At 45.6% G+C, this 21,126-nt stretch overlaps 1 protein-coding gene across 1 annotated transcript in view; it reads left to right on the forward strand.

The window, feature by feature from the left end:
- PARP4 (poly(ADP-ribose) polymerase family member 4) overlaps nucleotides 1-17,024 on the forward strand; it is a 64,203-nt gene extending 47,179 nt beyond the window's left edge. The window contains exons 28-36 of the mRNA XM_015429497.1: nucleotides 205-300; nucleotides 2,425-2,541; nucleotides 5,201-5,305; nucleotides 5,405-5,557; nucleotides 6,626-7,507; nucleotides 8,323-8,433; nucleotides 11,000-11,102; nucleotides 12,613-12,742; nucleotides 15,904-17,024. Coding sequence (XP_015284983.1) covers nucleotides 205-300; nucleotides 2,425-2,541; nucleotides 5,201-5,305; nucleotides 5,405-5,557; nucleotides 6,626-7,507; nucleotides 8,323-8,433; nucleotides 11,000-11,102; nucleotides 12,613-12,742; nucleotides 15,904-16,072 — 1,866 coding nt within the window. The 3' untranslated portion in view covers nucleotides 16,073-17,024. The remainder of the gene's footprint in view (nucleotides 1-204; nucleotides 301-2,424; nucleotides 2,542-5,200; nucleotides 5,306-5,404; nucleotides 5,558-6,625; nucleotides 7,508-8,322; nucleotides 8,434-10,999; nucleotides 11,103-12,612; nucleotides 12,743-15,903) is intronic.
- The last annotated feature ends 4,102 nt before the right edge of the window (nucleotides 17,025-21,126 follow it).

Raw genomic sequence — 21,126 nt, forward strand, 5'->3', positions numbered from 1 at the left:
CTCAATATATAGGGTACATCATTCATTAGAACCAATCTCCATTCTCTTAACCAAACGTTCTCAGTTTTCCCATTGGATTAAAGTTCTTAGAACGCAGCATAGTGTCTTCATATTTTCAGAAATGTATTTCTGTTTTAAATAATCATTTGAGCTGAGTATATAGTGTTTTGAAATGCCATTTCTTTCTCTCTCTCCACTACTTAGATGAAGAAACAACAATTGAAATCCCTGATCATTAAACTCAGTCTGGAGAATTCCATCGTGACTCAGTTTACAAGTTTTGTGGCAATCGAGAAAAGGGTAGGTGTGTTTGATTAAAACATCCTGTGCATGCTAGCTGTCACTTAAAAGCATTCTGGAAAATTAACTGCAGAGGTAGAGTCCTGTTGCTTTTATGAATTTAATATGAATGGGTGCCTTTCTTGAAACGTATGCCACCAATGTATAAAGTGCTACATAGAACAGAGAAGTGACCTAATTCATGGTGGGCTTTACAAACCAAAAGCCTGATCCATTGAATCGGCAACACTGTCCTTTTTTGTGGGAAACTCATTTTTTCTCCTTTCCAGTTTTACTAGATATGTTTGCTGCGTCCATAACTATTTAATGCACCCTCTTCCTCTGTACCATATAGATTATTTGTTGTCTGAAGCATGACATACTATTATGTGGACTCCTTTGGCTGCTCTGCCTGTTGGAAAACAAATGGTCACCTGGTTTGGTCAGTTTTCAGCAGGGCCATAGCTAAAGCCCTCCTAGTGGAGGGGCCCTGGGGAAAGGGGGGGGCGGAGTGTGTGTGTGTGCGCGCCGCACACACATCACCGGGAGTGGCGTAATGCCCCCCCCCTTCTATGGCCCTGACTGTCAGGGTCCTGGCTCCGGCCACAGCCTTTCCTGCCTTGGCGGCGGCCCGCCTGTCACTTCCCACCCACCCCCGGCGGCGGGCCCGCCTCCCCACCCGCCCGAAAGCGGGGGCTGACCGGCTGGAGGACGATGGAACTCTCTGCAGTCGCCGCAGCCTGAGAGGGGAGGAGAGGAGAGGCGACCCCGGCAGCAACAGGCAGCGCCTCAGCCGCCCGCGCGCCTCCGAGACGCAACGCAGGCGGCCCTCCTCACAACATGTGCTTTGGCTGTGCCGCTCCGCTCTCCGAGAGGCCTTTCTGGGGCCTCTTGGAGAGCGGAGCAGCACAGCCGGCTCACATGTGGCGAGGAGGGCCGCCCACGTTGCGTCTCGGAGGCGCGCGGGCAGCGGAGGCACTGCCTGTTGCTGCCGGGGTCGCCTCGCCTCTCCTCCCCTCTCGGGCTGCGGTGACTGCAGAGAGTTCCATTGTCCTCCGGCAGAGAAGGAGGCGGCGGCAGCGGCAGCGCTGATTTGGGAGGGGGGAGGGGGGAGCAGGGGAGGGGGCCCACAAAACCAGTGGGACGGCCAGGCCCCGTGGGCCCCACGCAGGCTACGGGCCTGGTTTTCAGTCAGCCACTTATTTGTGTGTAAACAACCCAGTGACTCCACCATAGAATGACTTCTTTAGGTGTCATGACTGTTAGCAGGGTGCTATGAGATGGTACAGATAATTAACTAGACTGAGACTTACTGTGTCATAGTTCAATGAGTATATCATAAATTTTCCAGGCTGTGACTGACTCTGAATCTAAGGTAAGCAGACACTCCTGAGGTATAAACTTGAAGTGTCAGTACATGCTCTTGGCACACCTATTATGTTTCCAAAAAAACCCATCCATTTAGTTCCTTTTCTCAGCTTACCTATGGATCGAAGAAGCCATGGTCCTCCATTCGCAAGACCCTGAGCAAGGCTGTTATCGACAGGGTGTTTTGGAGGTCATTAATTCATAGGGTCACCATCAACCAGAAACAACTTGGTGGCACTTAGCACACACACACATATACATCTGTTACCAAGGACAACACTCCTCTGTGTGGCAGAAGAGCCCGTGTTCCCTCTTCCCCTGTGCCATGCAGATGATAAACAAATTAGCTGGCTGTTCCATGCCATTGTGTAAAAGGGCTGCTGGCATGATTTCTCCTTTCCTCAGGCACTTCGCGCGGGCATTGGTGTGGAATGTCCGTGATCTACATGACCTCATCTGCATGGTGAGGGAGCGTGCCCAGTTCTTCACACAAAGAGACACATTATTACAAGTAATGTGTGAACTGAAGCTAAGAAGAAATATAGTGTAGACAAACAGGGTAACACGCTTACTTTGTACAACCAAGAATATACCGAATCTTCATGTTTTTACCATTGGGAAAAGAGAGATGTTTTTCTCCGGATTTCCCCCCCCCCCCAAATGAATTCCAGTCTTTATTATCATAAGTTGGTGCATATACATACTGCATTTATCTGATATTGGAATATTAAACGGGCATATTTCCAGTACTGTAATTCTGTGGCACTTTTTATTCAGGATGGGAATGAAGACCAGGGTGCTGACACCCTCAACGTTTCAGAACTTGTAGCCAAGGAGGATGTAGACATCTTACCCTACATGCAATATCAAGTAGAAGATGACCATCTCGTTAGTGTAAGTGTATATGGTCAGTCCATAGTGATAATTTCTGGGTGGGGTGGGGTTTTTGGTGTTTTTGTGTGTGTGCGTGCACCAGGAAGTAATGGAGACCTCTGGTAACTGACCCTTACTGGGGCAATGGAAGATATTCAGAGAGGTGGCTGAATAAAGCCTGCCCCTGCCTCCTGCCTCTGGTATTCCAAGGAGGTCTCCCATCCAAGTACTTGCCAGAGTTGACCTTGCTTAGCTTCTGAGATCTGATGAGATCGGGCTTGCCTGGGCTATCCATTGTGCAGGGGGTTGGACTAGATGACCCTGGAGGTCCCTTCCAACTCTATGACTCTAATACAGTAAGGCACCATAAGACAATGATTGTTCAATGCGATTGGACTAGGATTACAGTCTGAATCAGCCTGGACATTGAGATAATCTCTTTTGTGTACCCCTGCCATTTCCCTCACCAGGAAAGTTTGCCAGCTCTCCTTGCTGCTAACTTTCCCACACTGATTTAAATCCTCACCGAGTCAGACAGCGTATTTTACATGAAATGCTGTTGTTTATATTCTACTTAGATCTATGGGAAGTGTTTATATCTGCTGGCCATGGTTTCTCCTTTTGGGTTTCTTTGATGTTGCTGTATTATATAACTAGGGAGCACGCCTGTAGCTTACTGTATTTGCAGTACTATTTATACAGACTGTATGTCCCTGTGCAGTCCACAGGCTAACACAGAAAGTGACATTTGGTCTTATTTTCCTCCTGTAATGATAACTATTTCCAATACATTTTGTTTTTCCTCAAGCAACGTTTTTGGATACAAACGTAGCCGCGGTGGAAGTGCGAGTAACTAAACAATTTAGGGGGAGAGTTTGTGTGGGGTCTCCTGAATCTACAAACCGTGACCTGGATGGCCGAGGCTAGCCAAATCTTGGAAGCTAAGCAGGGCCTGCTCTGGTTAGGACTTGGATGAGAGGCCCCCAAGGAAGTGCAGGGCTGCTACGCAGAGGCAGGCCACGGCCTACCACCTCTGATGGTCTCCTGCCTTGAACACCCCATGCAGGGTCGCCATAAGTCAGCTGCGACTTGACAGCATTTCCCACCAAACAAATGTATGATGATTTGATGCAAGCCTGTAGCTCATCAGCTTTCGTTCCTGATGGAATAACAGGAAGTATTTGTTGGAAGTCGCCAGCTAATACGACAGCGACTCTGCCCATAGTGAAGTTATTTTTTCGCAATTCCGGCAGTGTGTGGTCCAAAGCTTTTAACAGAGCCTTGTGCACTCATCTTATACTATGAGTGTATACTCGTGCAAACGTTTAGCCTCTTCTACCGATATGACAAGTCGGTTGGTCAGCAATTGACATATTTAACCACAATTGCAGCTGTAGGAAAATGTGTACACCTTAGGCATTTCATTTTGATATCCTTTGCAAACCATTCAAACAGCCCACTTCTCGGTCTGTGCACCTGTGGTTGAGGCCTCGCTTCAGCTTTCAGGAAGACTTCAATCTTTGCAGAACTCTTAAGAACAGATGCCCCAGAGACTTCCAGTGGTTACCAGCACAGCCATTGATTAAGGACATGGAGTCACAGAGAAAGGAGTGGGTTTCAAAGCACATCTCAGCAACGTTGTTAAGTAAAGGAGGGGGTATTCTCTACCCTCCCTGCCCATGTTGCCTCCACTTTTCTGGCTTCTAGGCGAGTGAACTGTCACTTTTGTGCCAAGTAACTGAGAGATCATCTGGAGTTATTCTATTCCAGTTCCCTTCATTTTTGGTACTGGAACTCCCACCATTACACTGAAACTGTTGGTTGATTTTGAGACTATTAGCTTCGTTTTCTGATGAGTAATGCCAGCCACAGACAGACAAGCAAACGCGCCCATTCTTTTATTATTATAGTTGATCTGGCTGGGTTTCTAATGCTGGTGTTTTATGTTTTTATGTAGTGTTTTATTTTGTAAGCTGACTCCTGCTGGTGCCCTGGAGAGGGGGCATAGAAATTTTCTAAAGAAATAAATCTATAAGTAATAAACCCTTCTGTGTTGCAGCTCACACAGCTGTGGAGTCCAGATCAAGGGAGGTGGTAGTTCCGCTCTATTCTGCTATGGTCAGGCCTCACCTGGAGTACTGTGTCCAGTTTTGGGCACCACATTTTAGGAAGGATGTTGACAAGCTCGAGTGTGTCCAGAAGAGGGCAACCAGGATGGTGAGAGGGTTGGAATCCAAGTCTTATGAGGAAAGGCTGAAAGAGTTGGGTATGTTTAGCCTGGGAAAGAGAAGGCTTAGAGGGGACATGATTGCAGTCTTCAAGTATTTGAAGGGCTGTCAATTAGAAGATGTAGCGGATCTATTCTCTCTTGCTCCGGATTGCAAGACTAGATCTAATGGGTGGAAATTACAAGGGAGTCGTTACCGGCTAAATATCAGGAGAAACTTCCTAACTGTAAGAGTGGTTGAGCAGTGGAATAGTCTGCCTTGGGAGGTGGTGGATGCTCCTTCACTGGACGTTTTCAAGCGGAGGCTGGACGACCATCATTCGGGTATGTTGTAGGTATGTAGGGCTATCTTTCAGTATACTCCTGCAGAGTGCAGGGGGTTGGACTAGATGACCTGCAAGGTCCCTTCCAACTCTAACACTCCATGATTCTATGGTGGGCTTCTTTCTTCAGGTAAATAGTCTAGCATGTCTAGAGGAATATGACTTCTGCTTTGGAGAAATGAGTTCATCTGTACTTTCGGGACAAAATCTTTCTCCCGTCAGTGTTGACCGACAGGTAAGAGAGACCTTTCACCTTCCATAAACAGTGTCTGTAATTGCACTCCAATACAGCCCTAGTATTTGTGAGATGGGAGCAAGAATTCTGCTTTTATAGGAGGGATTTCCACCCCCACCTCCACCCCATCAGCAGAATGCATGGGTTAATTTGCCCGTTGAGGATGGCGAAGGAGAGAGAAGCAGGGAAGCACCCAGAAGAAGCACTGAAGGCAGCAGAAGGAAGAAGCCTGAGATTGGACTGCTCACTCAGGTGGGGAATTCCTTTGATACCGTCCGTGATTTTGGCAGCTCTAGCATTAGAACAGATTTGGGGGTGCAGAGAAAGGGGAGCCGGGTTGGACAGGGGATCCAGACAGCCAGGCATCTCTCTTTCCCTGCACAGGGGGGCACGGCTGTTGGCAAGGGCAGATTCTCCACAGGATGTCTTCCCCCCCCCCTATTGAAATGTTTTATCGTTTCCCCCCCCCACAAAAGGTAGTAAATATAACAACAAACTCACTGTAACCCCCTGCCCCTCTCCCTCCTCTTCCCCCAAGTCTAGAGTTGGGAAATTCCTGGAGATTTGTGGGTGGAGCTTGGGAAGGGAGAGGTTTGGTGAGGGGAGAGACCTCAGTGGGGTAGAATGTCACTCTGTACAGCTGCCGTTTTCTCCAGGGGAGCAGGCCTCTGTAATCTGGAGACAAGTAGAAATTCCTGGAGGTCTCTGGGCTGTACCTGGAGGATGACAACCCCATCCCCAACATAGCCGGTCAGCAAAAGAATAAAGTGGAGCTGCATACACTCAGGCAGCTAAGGATAGAAATTAAGATGAAAAAGAGGGGAGGTGAGAGGTAGTAATATGGATCCAGCGGTCTCAGGCACTTCTCATCTCTTGAATGTGATTCGCTCCTTCACATATCACTGGCCCAATCATCCACAGAGGGAGGAAGGCGGGATTTCCAGCTCCGCAAGGCAATTGGTTTGGCAACCGAGGCTGCCCTGTGAGTGATGTTTGGCTCTGCAGGAAGTATTATAAAGTTAACAAGATCTGAACAGAATGCTGTTTTAAAAAAAAAAAAAGTAAAAATCGTGTGGCATATTATTGCCTCTAATTTATGTGCTTTCCCAAGCAATCCTGTACAGACGTTTCTCCTGTTGTTTCCCACAAGCCTGGGAAATTCTGGTGAACTTTCTCACCAGGTGTACAGGCCCATTGGAGGCATAATTCACGAGTCTGGGGGGGTTCCAGCTAACCTTTCCACTTTTGTGACTGTTGTAACACAGTAAACAGGATTTGTGAACCCAGACTGGGTCTCAGCACTCAATTCTTGCTCCTCAGGCATTGGATTATTCTGTCAGTGGTCTCGAGGGGGACTCTTCATCTCAACTCCTTGGGCAGAAATTTTTAAAAGCCGGAAGGCTGACTTTGGACCACCAGGAGCCATATGCAGACTTGTCCTCTCTTTTTGCTGCTCCTCTAGCCTTGGAAGCAGATAGTCATTTTTCTTCCTCATTATCATCTGGCCAGCCATTTTCATCACCATCAGCTATCCCAACCCGTTCGGATGCTGTTTTTGGTTCCAGTGCTGTGTCAAAACCTCCTGACTTCCCTGTGCAGGGCATATATTTCGGAGGTGGACATCCTGCACTGTCTCAGGGTCGCAGCCTATTGTTGACTAGCAACCAGAGTCCATTGCCAGCAACTACCACAGGCTTTGGTTCTGCTCTTACACCCACTTTGAAAGGCCTCCCTGGACAGGGGATGGTTCTGCAGAGTGGTCCTCCCGAGTCCAGAGGAACATTATTTTCGGCACCGCCATTTTTATCAGCACCACCTTCCACAGAAGTTCCGGTTCCTGCTGCGGGAAGTTCAGCCCCCAGCTGCTTTATGTCAAGGATAAAGGCAAAAGTCAGACCTCCCGTGCCTGTGCAAGATCAGCTCTCCTCACCGTCTGGCCCGCAACTATTGCCTTTCAATCCCTTCGTAAATTTTAATGCGGCACCTCCGGCTGCTCCGCCAGTTGTCCAATTTGAGCCTGGGTCAGGGGCACCCATGGCAGCTCGACGTGCTATGCCTTTGCCAGAAGACCAGTGGCCACTTCTCCGTCTAAAGGGGAAGAAACCTCCTGCTCGTCTGCCCAGTCCCCCTTCTCTAGGAAAGGCATCTGCAGAACCGAAAAGCATAGCACTGTTTGGAAAACAACCAGAGGAGACTCTACAGGTTTGTCATGACTCCTCCCTGCTTTGCATGCTGTTTGACAACTAGATCTCTAATTTATGGATGGCCAGTTTTGATCCCCCCCCAAGTTTATCTAGAAGCCTGCTGTCTTTGTGTCCCGTTATTATCATTATTCTTTGTAAAAAGCGGGGGGGGGGGGTGTTGCATGATTTTTGCTAGGATTATAATGGGTGGGCACTTGCTAGTGACTAAAGGTGGCAGGATCCATCTTATGAGTTCTGAGTGCCAGAGCAGTGGCTGATGGTGGGATTCCTCTTCCCTCCGTTGGCCCAAGAAGAGCCCTTTTCTCTTCAAGTGGGCTGCTGTGTGGTTTCTCCTTCTCTGGCCTCAGTACTGCCCTGGGGTTGGGGCACTTAGAAAAGTGCTGCTGCTGCCCATCGAAAGGACTAGATCTGGAGATAGTTTTCTCTAACTTATCTCTCTTTTACGCTACTCTGCTTGTGAGAGCCAGCATGGCATAGTGGCTAAGAGCGGCAGACTCTAACCTGGAGAGCCGGATTTGATTCCCCACTGCTCCACATGAGGCCTACTGGGTGCCTTTGGGCCAGTCACAGTTCTCACAGAACTCTCTCAGCCCCACCTGCCTCACAAGGTGCCTGTTTGGGGGGGGGGAGGAAGGGAAGGCGATTGTAAGCTGCTTGGAGACTTCTTAAAGTAGAGGGGGGGAAACCAACTCCTCCTCCTCCTCCTTGTCTGATGAAGGGAGATCTGACTCTTGAAAGCTTGTATCCTGAAACTCTTGTTGGTCTCTCAAGTGCTACTGGACTTGAATCTAACTGTCCTCTCTCTCCCTAAAGAATTTCATTGAGAAGAAGAGGAGATCTAAGAAGAAAGTCTGCAGAATGCCCGCTGTACAAAAAACACTGAGTGCTGTATTCTGGCCTCAGCTCTCTGAGCTGCAGAATCAGGTATAGGATCCTGTTTCAACAGCTGTTGCAAGGAAAAGCAAAGATGGTTTCACTTCCTGACCACAGGAACCAAAGAAGGACTGACACAGTTGCTCTGCTGCTGAAGGGAGGAAAGGACTTGTCAAATAGCAGCCTTTTTATTTTTGGTAGAAAAACGTATAATAAAGTTAGCTAGCATGGTTTAGAGATTAGAGTGTTGGCCTAGGAGCTAGGAGACCTAGGCTCAAATCCTTGATTTGCCATGGAAACATGCTGCGTTACCTTGGGCCAGTCACTCCCTTTCAGCCTATCCCACCTTACAGGGTAGTTCTTGTGAGGTTGAAATGGAGGATGCTGTAAGCTAGCTTGGATCCCCTCTGCTTATAGGTATATTAAGAACATAAGAACATAAGAGATGCCAATGTTGGATCAGGCCAAAGGCCCATCCAGTCCAACACTCTGTATCACACAGTGGCCAGAAATACCAGTGCCATCAGGAGGTCCACCAGTGGGGCCAGGACATTAGAAGCCATTCCACTGTTGACCCCCCAAAGCACCAAGATGACAGAGCATCACTTGCCCCAGAGTCCCTATCTATACCTTGTGGCTAATAGCCACTGATGGACCTCTGCTCCATATGCTTATCTAATTCCCTTTTGAAGCCGTCCATGCTTGTAGCCGCCACCACTTCCTGTGGCAGTGAATTCCAAGTGTTAATCACTCTTTGGGTGAAGAAGTACTTTCTTTTATCCGTTCTAACCCGACCGCTCAGCAATTTCATGGAGTGCCCACTTTGTGAGAGAGGGAGAAAAGTACCTCTTTCTCTACCTGCTCTTTCCCATGCATAATCTTATAAACCTCAATCATGTCACCTCTCAGTCGTCGTTTCTCCAAGCTAAAGAGCCCTAAGCGCCTTAACCTTTCCTCTTAGGGAAAGTGTTCCAACCCTTTTATCATTCGAGTTGCCCGTTTCTGCACTTTTTCCAAAGCTATAATATCCTTTTTAAGGTGTGGTGACCAGAATTGCACACAGTAATCCAGATAAGGTCGCACCATTGATTTATATAGCGGCATTATGATATTGGCTGATCTGTTTACAATACCCTTCCTAATAATCCCCAGCATAGCATTGGCCTTCTTTATTGCAGTCACACACTGTCTCGACATTTTCAGTGAGTTATCTACTACAACTCCAAGATCTCTCTCTTGATCAGTTTCTGCCAGTTCAGACCCCATCAACGTGTATTTATATTTAGGATTTTTGGCTCCAATGTGCATCACCTTGCACTTGGCCACATTGAACCCCATTTGCCATGTTGACGCCTACTCGCCCATCTTTGACAGATCCCTTTGGAGTGCCTCACAATCCTCACTGGTTTTCACCACCCTGAACAACTTCGTGTCATCCGCAAATTTAGCCACTTCACTGCTTACTCCCAACTCCAAATCATTAATGAACAAGTTAGTACATGTCAGAGTGAGAACCAAACATCCTCCCACTTGGGCACTTACAGAAAGTGTTTCTTGTCATGGAAGGGGGAAGGGAGTCATCTTGCCTTTCAGTGACCCTTGTGCCTTATGGGGGGGAGGGGGTCAGGCTGAGAATGCCCCAACCTTCAGAGCAGGCTTTGGGAGCTATGGAAGGCTGCTGCTGCTGCTGCCTGAGGGGAGGGGCTTAGGAGCCCCGCATGTGTGAGCAAAGCATGCATTCATGTTGATTTGGATCCCTTCTTTTGTTATAATTGCAATGAAATATTCATGATTTTTTTCTTAGAATAATAGGAAAAGTAAAATTAGCAGACCAAAATTCCCAGTTTATGGTCCCAGATCAACCGTACAATCAGTTAGCTCCTAGAACCTATAGGCCAGGTGCACAGAGTGGATTATTTCCCCCACAACCTCCTGTGCCTGAGGGCTGGAGTACCAGACTGATGCATGTGGAGGGGGGGGAGTACCAAGACCAGGAAATAGGCAGAAATTGCTACAGCTCACTTTTGGCAGAAGCTGTTGCTCCTTTTGTGGAAAAGCTTGGGGAAGGACAATTTCTGCAGCTGTCGCAGTGAATTGCATCCCCCCCCAAAGGAAAAGGAGGAGCGATCCATTCCAGGAACACCCCCCCCCCTTAAGGTGAATTGGATCCATCCATCATCAGGGCAGTTTGTAATTCCATTCCTACAGTCTAAGCAGGGGCGTTGATTACAGAGAGGGGCTGTCTGTTCCCATCAAAGAATACAAGGGCTTTCTTGTCACTTTTGTTGTTCAGGTTTAAAATAATTTCTGGAGGTGATAGAGAAGAAACTAAAATGGAACTCCTGGGGTCCTCTTCCCGGGTCACATGCTAGTATGATAACAGCAGGCTTCCCTGCAGCTGACTTTGAGGGTTGTCCCGTTAATGTTTTCCTTTAAATAATGAAATATATTTTAAAAATGAAATATATTTTAAAATAACTGAGATTCCATCAGCATTTTTAAAAATTATTTAACCAACTGAATATCATATTCAATTTAAATGTCTGTACAAAATTATTTGTTCCACCTGCTTTCTTTTTTAGGATGCTGTTTTATTCTTTCTTTCCTTCTCCTGCAGGATGGTTACTGGCAGCTCACACCTGAACTTGGGACTCTTTTGGATCTGGATGTGAATGATTTAGTCAACGTCTCACTAACAAAAAGGGGAATTCAGTCTCTTGGTAAATCCATTTATTCGTTCATTTATAAAGCTACTTTTACTTCAGGATATCTAGTATTTAAAAGCGGAGTGATCACAGGTTTTTCTATTATATTTCAAATGCTTCCATGCTACCTGTTCAGTCTGGAATGGACCTCATTTGTTCTCTTAGTTTCTGCAAAGAATCCAGACAACTTTGTTAAATTTTGATGTTTTCTGTGTTGTCTTCCCATCTTTTTCCAGACCTGATTTGTGTCTTTGTGTGTGTGTGTGTGCTTAAAACAGAATTGTAGTACCAACTTGAGTTTAGTGCACTAGCAAAGTACCAGTGAGGCATCCAGGGCTACTGTTTCTTTGATTTACCCTCTTGCCCCTTTCTTTTAAAGCAGTAATTTCCTTTTGTTAATAGCATTCCTGAATGAGCCCTTGATTAGTTCCTATGTATTTTCTATTTGCCTTATTTATAGTCTGCCTTTCTCATTGAGACTCAAAGCGGATTACACATACATGTGAGTCACTGGCTTCCTTTATGTAGTCATAGAAATTGCTCATTTAAAAATATATATTTCCTGACTTCAGTTTCTACAATTGAAAGCATTAAAAAAGGAAAAATAAAGCTCCTCCCAGAACCTGCTGGTTGTTTTGATGCATTAAGAAGTAATAGCATCTTCTGTTTCTTACATATGTTCAGGATTCCCTGGTGTACCCTTTTCATCACATCCACCCTTATGCTGGATGCCTGCTTCCAGAATGTTAAAGACCACAGTGTTCCATAAGAAAGATGCACTGGAGTATAATATTCTGTCTAAACCTGAGAACAGTTTTGAAATTTTGGCGATAGCAGTCTCAAGCCTCAGTATCTTCGCTTCACATACTTAATAAGAATCAAACATTGATTTCTGTCAACAATACTTCTATAATTCTAATGCCAATATAATGAGGGGGGGTTAGCACTGATAGTAAATACTTTCCATCAGGAACTAATTAGCATAATAGGCCACACCCAACAGCTGAAACTCATTAGCATATTAGGCCACACCCTGACACCACAGCTCATTAGCATATTAGGCCGCACCCACATGTTACCAGAAGTGTGGTCATCCAGCCACACCCACCTTTTGCTTCTTATTCTGTTTACCTTGTTTGTTGTCAAAACCCAGGGCCTTTTTTTGTAGCAGGGACTCCTTTGCATGTTAGGCCGCACATGCCTACTGTAGCCAATCCTAATGAGTTTCTGCTGTTGGGTGTGGCCTATTATGCTAATGAGTTCCTGCTGGGTGTGGCCGACTCAGGAGCCAGCCGGAACTCCGTTCCTGTGCGTTCCTGCCCAGAAATAGCCCTGCTTTCCATGATCAAAGGTCCTAGCATGCAAGACAGAATAGTGCTGGTATTTAACAGGACTTCATATACTGCTGATGTCCTTCCACAGCATATATGATAGCAGAGCAATAATACTCCCTGTACCATTAGTAAAGAGCTGTTTAATGTGAAAAAATGGTGGTTCTTTTCAATGTTTGCTTCAATTTATTTAGGTCTCAAGGGGAAAGAGAAGCTGTTGCAGTTGATTGCAACACTTCTGGTACTGCAGGTTGTACGACTCAGGCAACTGGAAGGCATCACTTTCAAATCTCTAATGAAATTGAATGACTCTCCCCCATCAAGGTATGTTTGGCAAGCAGAGTTAATGTTTGAGGCCATTTATTTATGTGCAGGGGAAAATATATATATCAGTTGCTCCCAGCTCACTGATTAGCTACAGCACTGCATGTGGATGAAGTAGGTAATGACTGAAGAGAAAGGTGGGTAGTAACTACTAGATTTTGACCTGAGCTGCGGTGGCTCAAGTGGTTAAGACGCTGAACTGCAGGCTGTGGAAGGTCAGTCGTTCAGCGGTTCAAGCCCCGGGTGCCGCAAGACAGGGTGAGCTCCTGTCTCTAGTGCCAGCTCCTGCCAACCTAGCAGTTCGAAAGCAAGAAATTGCAAGTAGATAAATAGGGACCACTTCGGTGGGAAGGGAACAGCGTTCCGTGCGCCTTGGTGTTTAGTCATGCCGGCCACATGACTACGGAAACGTCTTCGGACAGCGCTGGTTCTTCGGCTTTGAAACGGAGATGAGCACCGCAACCCTAGAGTCGGATTCGACTGGCTTTCGAGCAAGGGAACCTTTACCTTTACCTTTAGGGACACAGTATTCCATTAGACTGTGATTTCAGTTCCTTCCAAAGTATTAAGCTTAGATTTTGCTTGTTATTCAAATTGCTGTTGCAAGTTCTAACATTTATAGACAGGTCTTTGGTTCAGGTTGCAGCTTGGTTGATATTCCTTTACTTCCCTCCCTGTGCTTTAAGGTCCTCTAAAGCTAGCTTTTTCTTGTATTTCCCAAATTGCAGTTTGCTCTAATTCTTTGATAAACACTGTATAGTCCCATAATCCACTAGCAATTTCTGCACGATGACATTAAAACAACCGGGACTTGGGAAAGAGCATGTAATGTGCTATCAGGGAGCCTTCTTTGTTCCAGTGAGGTTTGCAAGAGGGAAGTTCCCAGTATCTAATAGCCACATGTGGCTCCCATCTGCAGATATCTAAACCCACAGATTGGGACAACAAAGAAAGAAAACAGATACTTCTGCCAACTTGGAGCATTCCCCCCCCCCCAGGTTTGCAGAAAAATATGAAATACTTTAAAAATTACATTTAGCAGGTGTGATTGCCCCTCAAAACAAAAGTGTTGTCTGCCCGTGCGCAGATAACATAAAAACTTCCCACCTCTTCACCAATGGCTTCTGGGAGCCTGGCGAGGCCCAGAGGCGGCAGCGAGCCACAGCAACAGAGGCTGGGAGCCTTGCTAGCCCTGGGATCTGCAGGGGCGGCAATTGATGGGGCACAGTAGTACAGGCTGGGGCCTCACTGGGCCCAGGAACAGCAGCAACAGCAGCAGCAGCAATGGTGTGTTTGGGGTCGGGGGAAGGATGCCACAATGGGCCCAGCAGCAAAGGTTTAAATGCTTCCTGGGCCCAGGGTCAGCAGCAGCGGGGGGAGGTTTAAAACGCTGCAGCAGCCCAGTGTGGAAGAATGATAAGGGGGGGAAGGGATCCCCTGCAAGTATCTCTAGTCCCCACTTGTGTGGTCTAAAATTTTAAAGTAGTAGCCATGTTAGTCTGTTATAGCAAAACAAAAGTCCAGTAACACCTTAAAGACTTACAACATTTATTTCAGTACAAGCTTCTGTGAGTCACAGCTCTCTTCCTCAGACAATGGGGTGCCACTGGACTTTTGTTTAATTTTACTAAAGTTTGTAGGTGGCTATGTTGCACCTTCAAAACAAAAACAAAGAAAAACCAGTCATATTTGTTAAGATCAACCACAGTGTCACAGATGAGTGAACAAGCTTTCCAGGATCCCCAGAGTTGTCATCGTGGATGCTGAGCAAAAGAAAAAGCTTAGTTGGCTGTGATTAAAAACATTCATCTGTCTGCCACTTGCCACAGATGTACACAAAACCAAAGTTAGAGTCCAGTAGCATTTTTAAGGCAAACAAAGTTTTATTCGAGATATGAGCTTTCGTGCACAAACACTTCCTCAAATACATTGAAATGGAAGTGAACAGTTCATGTATATAGGCAGATGCCTCTACATAGCATACAACTTAATGAAGATATTTTGACGTATGCAAAGGAATCACAAGACCGAGAAATCTGTTGAACACTTCAGCCTTCCAGGACATTCAATGGGTGACCTCAAAGTAGCTGTTTAGTTACAAAGGAACTTCAGCAACATTTGCAAGTTATTACAACACTCAGAACAACCTCCCCCCAGGACTTAACAGGGATATTGGTTTCTTATCTCATTACATATGCTAAACTCATTCTCACCTCTGTATTTTAATGTATTTCTTTTTTGGAATAGTATATTGGAATAGTAATCGTAATGCAATGCAATATATTGGAATAGATTTCTCTGATGTAACACCTCTAAGAAAAGGATGCTGTTAGTTAACCCCATGCTTGAGAGGAGAGCAAACCAAGTCTTGGTTTATTACTGTTTACAATTAAGAAAGATAACCTTACACATCTGTCTCCGATTTTGACCTATTTATTACAACACCTGTTTCCCTCCCAACTAAATCCAAACAAATGGTGACCTGGTGACCATATATACTTAGCTTGTTATTGCTGTTTGGCCTTTGCATATGTCAGAATATCTTCATTAACTTGTATGCTAATTTGCTGTTCATCTACGTAGAGGCATCTGCCTATATATGTGAACTGTTAACTTTCATTTCAATGTATCTAAAGAAACTTATACCTTGAATAAAACTTGGTTGGTCTTAAAGGTGCCACTGGACTCTTAACTTTGTTCTATTGCTTCAGCAATAGACCAGCATTGCTGCCACCTGAATCTACACAAAAACTTGTATAGACCTAATTAAGCCATGATAATTGGGGGAGGGGGGGGAGAGTTCTCAGGTTTAAAATAATATTTATCCTGTTTTCCCCTACTTAAAGATGGTTAAAACAGCTTACAAAATAATTAAAACAATGGTTCAGATTTAAACACATAGAAACTATAAAAACCTTTAGCAGCCAATCTGTCAACCGCTTACTGTAAAGTCCATTGAAACAAAGATGCAGTGACTATTCTTTTTTTTTTTAGTCCTGTGGCACCTCTAAGGCCAACAAAGTTTTATTCTGGGTATAAGCTTTCGTGTGCACTTCAGACCAACATGGCTACCCACCTGAATCTATTCTTCCTTTTTGTATCTCTGAAGATGGTCGAGATAACTGTACTCAGATCTTTCCTGCTTCCACTGTTGTTCACAGGGCATTTGATGCAGTGAAGAAAGCGGTTGAATGGGCAAAAAGAACTCACCAACAGTTCCCTGCTATCTGCCAGCGTCTTGAACTTGGAAAAGACTGGGACTCTGCCACTAAGAAGCTATTGGGTATCGAAATAACTGGAACCGCCCGCCCCCTTGCCAACAGTAAATAAAAGAGCCACTTCCTCTGCCTCACAACCCATCCCTACAACAACAGTGGGATGTCAGTAGTGGGAAAAGATCCTGTAGTGCCTTTCTTTTACTACAATCATTTAATAGTTAAAATTATCTTAACGGATTAAGCTCTTCTTAACTATCAGTGCACTTGTCACATAGCTTTGACATTCTGTGGTAACCACAAGTATATTATTGCAGCTGCTTCCTGCAGTGTTACACACCTCTGGTGTTCAGATTAAATTTTGATCTTTCAGGAAACTGGGCTGTGTGATCTCCCGCTACTAGGAGAATACACCATTGGTTCAGTTGGTGTTGTATCGACATTTTACTAAAATTTGCCAGGACTTCAGATACAAGATTCCTTAAGCATCTACTTTCTTTTTTTCCCTTTTAAGCGTAGGACAGACATAATCATAGCTTAGGAATTCAAGAGAGGACAGGTATTACTGTGATTAGGAACTCTTGTTGTATTCCAGGATCTTGCCACCCACCAGTGGGGTTTTCACAGGAGTCAAGAGTGAGGCACTGAACTAGATATGCCTGGCTTCTACTGGGCTCTCTGGTCAATTTGATGTATTACTCATCCTATGACTCCAGCAAAAAAAAAAAAGTTAATACCTAGACAAAGAAAAAGGCGGCTGATCTTTTTTACAGTCTTCAAACCTAAGACCCCCAGAATATTATCCTCCTCAATCAAGACCAAGGGCATTCCAGTCTTACCACCAGTTTCACTGGATTTCTTTAATCCCTTAATATTGCTTCAACTAAATTGTTCTTTCTAATTAACTGTAAAGTATTATTGCTACACTGTTCCCCCCCCCAATTAAATTCAAACAAACTTTATAAACTTAGCTCCTTATTGCTGTTTGGCCTTTGCATATGACAAAACATCTTCATTAAGTTGTATGCTAATTTGCTGTTCACCCTATGTAGAGGCATCTACACACACACACACAAACTGTTAACTTCCATTTCAATGTATCTGAGTATTGTGCATGCTCATGAAAGCTCATACCTTGAATAAAACTTTGTCGGTCTTAAAGGTGCCACTGGACTCTAACTTTATTCTGTTGCTTCAGACCAACATGGCTACCCACCTAGATCTAACTTCATTCTTGTGTTTCAGCTATATATAATGCCAGGGATTCTGCGAAAGGAGCTCCAGTTAGTTTTTTGATTCAGTTCAGGAACCCAGTCCTGATGGCTGAAATAGATAGTACAAGTTAATGGCTAGATGGGGTGATAAGATCCCCTGCTGCCCAAGCAGAAGGGGGGGAATGGCAGATCTTTGATGTTGTCTCTGTGCTTCACACCCATGGGATTCAGTGCACGCACTGGATCTATCGGTGCTGTAGCAAGCTCTTTTAACAGATTTTCGCGCCCAGTCCCTCGGGCATGCGCAGGAGCCCCACCACACATGCCCAGAGGGGTGGGCACGGACATCCCGCCAGTTCCTTTCCTACCTCCACGTTGAATAGACCTATTTCTCATCGGTCAGATCGGTTTGCCTTTGGGAGGGAATGACAGTTTTAGGGTGATGTATCACTTGGGAAAGCTCAGGCAGGCCTGGGAGGGTCCCTGAGTTGTCAACTTTCCCTGATGAAAGATTCGGCGGTGCCAGGCTTTCTTGTGCCCTAGGCAAGGCTAACTACTTGTGCCCCCCCCCCCACTGCTAACCGGTTTTCAAAAACAGATGCATTGTAGGAAAAATGAAAAGCACAAAACTTAATACAACAATCTTTGATTTTTTTCGCAAACAAAAGTTTTAGCACAAAAATCAAAAATCATTTTGAATAATCCTGTGTATTGATGTTAAAATTTAAGTCTCTTGAATGTTTCTATTTCAGACACATCAAAATCTCATTTACCATGCCTTTTCCTTTTGCAAATGTTGTCACTAATTCCTTCAGGTCAAGGGCTGATGCTTCGGCGTGTTCATTAATTTAGCTTGCCATCTCTCAGCCACTTGTGGCTGAGATCGTCTGCTGCCAGCCATAGTTGCTGAGTTCCCAGGGGTTGTTATTGCTGACTTGTAAGCAGGGCATTCATATAGCTTTAGGGAAAGGTGTGGGAGCAGTTCCAAAGTTCTTAGTGCAGAGGCATAATACATCACAGTTTTGCTTCCTTTCAACCGCCTGGAGGTTGGCAACCCTAAGAGATTCTCTCTGACAGTACTGTCAAAAGTCCTCAACCCAGCCCAAGGACTTATGGGTAGAAGGGCTACAAGAAGACAAAATTACAAAACCCTAGTGTGAGGCTGCCCTTCCCACCCTTTCAGGGAAATTAACAAGAAAGTCAACTCTGCAGGGTGGGCCTGAAGAATGAGTTTCGAAACACTAAACAGTTACCTGGTTGGTGGTTGCTGGGTGAAGATGCTGGAATGAGATTTGAGGTCAGTGAAGGCAAAAACCACAACAAGTAAAACAATTATTTTATTAACGTGCAGAAAAATAGTTTAAAAGACAAGAAGACTGTGAGGGGAAATAAGAAATCTAAAAGTTCAGTTACTAGCTAACACAGTAAGACAAGGTTCCAAGTTATCAAATATTAATCCATCTCAGGCTGATTCTCTTTCTCCAGAGTTAGCCTCGGCCAGCAAGCTGTATGGCCCTCAGGAGAACAGTAATCGCATGGTGCACAGTCATCATCAAGCAAAAGCTTACCCTTTCCCATGACAATGCCCATGTGGACACGACTCTCCCCGCTGGTGACCCTGAGGTATGCTACTGCTGCTATCGCCTTGGTTGATGCGTCTGAGAAGATGTGCAGTTGAGATGTGCATGAAGATGTGCATGGAGAGACTCCCTTGGCAGTCTACAAGGCATACATCTATCCCGTACTTATGTTCCAATGTCGCCAGCTGCCACCTCCCGCAGAGAACTGCACATCTTCTCAGACGCATCAACCAAGGCGATAGCAGAAGTAGCATACCTCAGGGTCACCGGCGGGGAGAGTCGTGTCCACATGGGCATTGTCATGGGAAAGGGTAAGCTAGCACCACAACAAGGACACACTATTCCAAGGCTTGCTGTTAATCCTTGCCTTGGCAAGTGTGCCTCCCACCACCCTGAAACAAGAGTCTGATCAGCAAGGATACTGGGAATGTTCTGGGCTGCAGAGAAATTTACCCTAACAGCCTGCACAGCACAAGAAGCAGAATAAGGCACAATACATGTATAGTGACTGCTTGAACACAGTAACATGGAGACTGCTTTGTTTGTTTCAGTGGCTTTGAATGTGGCTCCAGCATTTTTCATCTCATCAGGACAAGCACTGTATTGTTTTGGGGGGTTTTAGCTACCATTTTACCACAAGCTGGAGCATGTATGTTTTAGGGATTTCAATCTGGTACCATGCTGTATGAATCTAGCCTCACCCTGCCTCAGCATCTTTCGTTAGTGGTTTACGGGTTATGGAAAATAGAAGCATGCTGCCCTTCCTTCCCCTGGTGTATATGACTGATTACCTCTTTTGATGGTGTGGGGATATCAACATTACAAACATATTGATTTTATAACCCAGGGCTCTCTACAAAGAATACTGAGAACGGCAAATTGGAGATAATGATGAACATTCTATTCTTGAGATTCCCCGTCCCTCCTCATAGCACTACATTTCCTACCTTCCTCTGGGGAAAGGGAATGACCGTTAAAAGCTGTTTAAATCTTTAATGTAGATGTAACCGTCTCTGTGTTCAGTTAGAGGGAACAGTTTGGCTTATCAGGCTGAGAATGAACAAGTCAATGGGTAAGACTTTTTTTATTATTTATGCATTTCTTACATTGCTATGCACCCCCCACTTCTCTGAGTAGCAAAAGGTCCAGGGGCTTGTGCCGACATGGGTTGGCTCTCCTCAGAAGAGAGAGCACTGGGGACTGACAGTGTTTGTATACTATTTGCCTTACTTACAAATGTACCAGTAGAATGCAGAGTGAGTCCTGTAAAGCTACTCAGGTCAGACTGTGGCACAAACTTCGTCGGAGCATGCAGGGAGCTTGGAATACACAGAAGCACCGACCTTGATCCCACACTTAGCGACTATCTGAGAGCCCAGAATTGTGCATGGATATTCAATCCTCCCCACGCCTCACACATGGGAGGAGCGTGGGAGCGCATGATAGGCATCGCACGTAGGATTCTAGATTCCATGCTGGCAGGAACACCTTCCCTCATGCACGAGACGTTGTCTACTCTCCTAGTGGAAGTCTCTGCCATCATCAACGCCAGACCTCTGGTTCCAGTGTCCTCAGATCCTGAGAACCCAACCATCCTGACACTGGTAACCTTGCTGACACAAAAGACAGGTGAATGGCCAGCACCTCAAGGGACCTTTGTGGCAAAGGACATGTTCAAACAACAATGGAGGCAAGTTCAACTCCTTGTGAACACCTTCTGGAAGCATTGGAAGCAAGAGTATCTTCCAACTTTACAGAGATGACGCAAATGGGAAAATGACAAGCCTAACCTGAAGGAAGGAGATGTCATGCTGCTGAGGGAGAAAGATGCAACCCACAACTCGTGGCCCATAGGACTCATAGATCGGGCCTTGCCTGGCAAGGATGGACTGGTCCGCAAGACTGAAGTCCATGTCATCACATGTGATGGCCCACAGGACCGCCCCTGGCTGACCAAGACTTTCACCAAGCCAGTCAGTCACTGATGTGGTCCTGCTCTGCACCAAAGAAGAACTTGAAGACTGAAGACTCGAGTTTTGCATGCCTTCATTCTGTCTAGAACATAGTTAGCAGTGTAGCATGCCAATTATGCATAGTTGTAGTTATCAGGCTTCATTAGCAATGCATGTGGGTAGTGGAACCCGTAGGATTCCAGGCGGGGAGTGTGCTGCCCCCTGTGAGCATTAAACTGTAGGCAGTAGTAGTTTGGTAAAACTACTGTGTGTCTTTAAGAGTAGTTGCACCTGGGAATTGTAGTTCTCAGGGGTCCCAGCAGCTTCCCTCTGACTGACTCATTAGGGTAATTTCCTGAGCTCAGAGGGGCAAAGATATTTTTATTGCTCTTTTCCTGCTTCTTTGTCTATCCTTACCGCGAA

Source organism: Gekko japonicus, unplaced genomic scaffold, assembly GCF_001447785.1.
Source record: "Gekko japonicus isolate JY-2015 unplaced genomic scaffold, Gekko_japonicus_V1.1 scaffold237, whole genome shotgun sequence".
Lineage (NCBI taxonomy): Eukaryota > Metazoa > Chordata > Lepidosauria > Squamata > Gekkonidae > Gekko > Gekko japonicus.